We start from the raw sequence: 4,037 nt of genomic DNA, 5'->3' as shown, positions 1-4,037 counted from the left end.
TGCTAAATCTATTTCATTCAATCCTCTATTTTCCTGCAGAAGTTTCGTTTTCTGACCATCAAGCATTGCACGAAAAAAGGAAATTGAAAAAGAATAGTACTGGTCACTAAATCGAGAAATCGAGATTGTATATTTCATAAACCTCACAGTTGTTAGACCTTCAAAAATAAATGTCGAGGGGTCAAATTAAGACTAGTGTATATTTTTAGGGGTGATCAGAGTAAATAATTCTTATTTTATCCGGGATTAGGAGCAGGGATTCAAACTCAAGACCTCAACATAATTAGAGATAGAAGTCTAAATTTACTACGAGGCTGCATGCAAATCACAAATTACATTTTACTAGTATGGAAAATTAATATATTAATTTATATTGAAAGAGAGAAACCATCACAATATTGAGACAGTAATACTACGTCTTATGAGACGTCAACTAATCATATCATCACTTTTCTTTCTTTTTTTTTTTACCGGAAAAGAATTTTATCATCACTTATATGGTGCCTTATCAATCATAGCCTCATTGCAAATTCCTTTTCTACATAACTAGTGGAGGGGGTTAATGGGAGGCGAGCATATAATTTTGAGAAAAGAATCAGCACATTCGTGGTGAATGGTAATCATGTTGGAATATTATAAAGGGATTTCCTTCCACATTGTGGCCAAATATATATATAGTTACTTTTTGCGCAACTTCAACCTTTTTCCCTTCATTGTGGTTTTCAACTCAGATACATACACAACTTAATATGGATGCAGGTCCCCAACAAAAGAAAAGCAAGATAAATTCGCTAGATCAAAATTATTTTTTTCTTTACTCTTTTGACAAAAGAATTTACTGCTTTTTTATTTTAATAAACTTATGAGAATGAACAACTAGCACAATAGTAGAAATTTACATTCTAATTAGGTTGACACCCAAACAACTACTTATCATTCACCAAGTCCATCACTCTTTTTATTAAAATTAATTAAGCTATGTGCTATGCACGTGGAGAATAACTTTATGAGGATCATACGTCAAAACACGTGCTCTTTTTAAAAACTAAGTCCATTAATTGGAGCAAAGAGGAAAAGCATTTTAATTAAAAGAAAGTATTCCAAAGAAACATATTATTAAAAAAATAATCTATCAAATAATATTAGGGAAAAAACAAAAAAAAAATACAATAGGCAAAAGAAAAAAAAAAGAAGAAAAGCTAAAAATAAACCGTATAAGAGTGTTAAGCGAAAAAAAAAAAATTGAAGTGAAAAGAAATAGAAAAAGAGGAAAAGGTAAAAATAAACTATATAGGAGTTTTAAGCAAAATAAAAACAAAAAAACCAAAAAAAATAAGAAACTAAAAGCGAAAAGAATGAGAAAAAAAAAGTAAAAAAACAAAACAAAACAAAAAGGAATAAAGGAGAAGTTGACAAATGGCCAAAGGAGAAGCAATTCTTTAGCTCTTTCATGTTAGTTTAGATAGAACAAACGATACAAAAAGTGTCTAAAATGAAAACGAGAAATAAATCATTACAATCCAAAGGACAAAAAAAAAAAAAGCTAAAAAACATAATATAGAATCACTATTTAAATTTTTTGTTACAGTATTTTCTCTCATAAAAATTTAAATTCAACTTTTTTATAGTGTTTTCTCGCATAGGCTCATTTTCTAATGGATAGAATCATAACCCACACCAAAAAGGTTTTTCTGCATTTGTCTCTTTTTTTTTTCCCTCTTTGTCTCCCCTTTTTTCTCCTCTCTCATAGTGATGGGATGGGGAGTCTTGGTATAAATTATTTAAGGGTTGTTTGGTTGGGAGATTTGTACCCCGATTCGAATCATGGTTCATGGTTCGCTATAGTGTTTTCTCTCATAAAAAATACACCTAAATCAAAAATGGTTATAATCTTATGATTCTAATCCATGAACTAAACGTCTCCTTAGTACAAAAGAAGTGAGCTTAATTGAAGTTGCAATTTGCTCCTTTTCTCAGTCAGAGTCTTGATGCATGGACCAACATTTATAGCATATTTTATGTTCTATAATATGAGAAATTTTTGATAGGATATCCAAAATTAGTACACTATTTTAAACTGTAAAAAATAATGAAGTTCAGTTTTTGGGTACTCATTCCAAAATTAGTACACTAAATCAAATTTGATAGATGATTTCAATCTAACCTAACATTCAAAATCTATCACTACTAATAGGGATGTTATACCATATAAAGCTCCTTTATAATAATTCTGAAAAGGACAATTATTTCTCAAAGAGATTTATGATAGGGTGTGCAAAAAATACCCAACAAATAGGGTAGGATTAATTCTAAGCCGTTAGATCTTCGTCAAGTTTGCAATAGGTCTATTCAAGTGTTCGGCTGCTCCTATATAATGCAGCCAAACTAGGCATGTTTTCCCCAACCCACAGCCTTTCTCTTACTAAAAAATAATTTTCTCCGGATTACGAGAGAAACAATGGCTCAAATAGCAAAGATGGAGGTTCAATTGGACATCAAGTCCTCTGCTCAAAGCTTTTATGAAATCTTTCGCAGAAAACAGTACCTGATGCCTAAAATATGCCTCGACATTCTGAAGGATGTACAAGTAATTAAGGGTGATTGGGAGTCTCTGGGTTCAATCAAGCAATGGACTTATGTCGCAGGTATACGTTAATACATGTACATTCATACAAGAAGTACATGTTTATATGTGTGCATTCTGCATACACCGAACATTAATCCTCCATGATAAATTAGATACAGCTTTTAATCGTCATATCAACACCAGAATCATATAACTTAAAGTATCTGATTTGATATGGCGATTCAAAACTATATCCTACCGGTCAAACCACATCATAGAATTGAAGAAACTAGCTAGCTAGTTCGAAATGATGATATCTTTTGCAAAGTTATTCAAGAATCCGTCATTATTTACATTATCAGTACTCTTGCATATCATATCAGCTTCTTATTGTTAGTACTGAATCGATACACTATAGTTTAAGAGGCTAACTGTTTGACTTTGACATGTAAAAATGGTCGTACGTAGGAAATTCTGAGAGTGGTAAGGAGATAGTTGAAGCTATAGATGAGGAAAACAAGAAAATCACTTTCAAAGTATTGGATGGAGAGATCACCAAGTACTACAAGACGATGAAGACCACGGTTCAGGTTACAGCAAAGGGTGATAAAGGAGGCAGCTCGGTGAAATGGACTCTAGAGTATGAGAAGCTTAATGACAGTATCCCGGCACCGACTAAGTACCTGGACCTTTTGTCAGCTACTACTAAAAATGTCGAAGCTTATCTGACCAATAATGCATAAGTACTACTGCTTTGTTTAATATAAATAGATAAAGGAAAGGAAGCTCTAATAGTTATAAATGCTTCCTTTGGGGAATAATATTGTGTTCAAGTTTCTAAAGCAGTAACGGAAAATATTGGCCTTGATTTTCTTAAGCTGTAGTGGAAAACATTTGCCTTATTTGGAATTGATCCCGTTTTTCGAGAAGAAGAAAAATAAAAACGTTTTCAAAACGGCGTTTGGCGCAATAAAGACAAAAAAAGGAAATGAAAACGATTTTTTAATTTAGTATAAAATGAGAGAAATGAAAAACGATTTTTAGTCGTTTTTCATTTTTTATTTTTGTTTTCTCCTATCTCGAGCAAAGAGAGAGCAACATGTTCGCGGAAAAAAAAATATGTACATTGGATGATGAATCACAAATGGGCCTTAAAAAGTGAGAGGAGGAAATAAAACTTTGTGCATACCCAACTTTGGGCTGACAAAAAAATAATAATAAAAAAAAGAAAGAAGGGGGATTAAAAATGTACGTTTTAAAACGTGAACTGATAGTAAAAAAGTGCAGATCGTGACAAAAATGGGTGCAGAACGTGAAGTGTAAAAAAAAAAAAAAGAGATGATGGAGAAATGTAAAACGTGAAATAATGGCCAAAACTGTTATAGAATTTTCTTATATAAAGAAAGAAGCGAAAAAAAAGAGTTTTTTCTGCATACATCAAAAAACGTGAGTGAAGGTGTGTGCTGTGGCG

The 4,037-nt window shown here is 31.9% G+C and overlaps 1 protein-coding gene across 1 annotated transcript; it reads left to right on the top strand.

The window, feature by feature from the left end:
* The first annotated feature begins 2,458 nt into the window (after positions 1 to 2,458).
* Positions 2,459 to 3,309, top strand: LOC21384862 (kirola). The gene is made up of 2 exons (XM_010110200.1): positions 2,459 to 2,645; positions 3,035 to 3,309. The coding sequence occupies exons 1-2, from the start codon at positions 2,459 to 2,461 to the stop codon at positions 3,307 to 3,309; spliced, it is 462 nt and encodes a 153-aa protein (XP_010108502.1).
* The last annotated feature ends 728 nt before the right edge of the window (positions 3,310 to 4,037 follow it).

Source organism: Morus notabilis, unplaced genomic scaffold (genome assembly GCF_000414095.1).
Source record: "Morus notabilis unplaced genomic scaffold, ASM41409v2 Scaffold1471, whole genome shotgun sequence".
In the NCBI taxonomy this organism is placed as follows: domain Eukaryota; kingdom Viridiplantae; phylum Streptophyta; class Magnoliopsida; order Rosales; family Moraceae; genus Morus; species Morus notabilis.
Note: the sequence above shows the minus strand (reverse complement) of the source record. Positions and strands in the feature narration are given on the sequence as shown.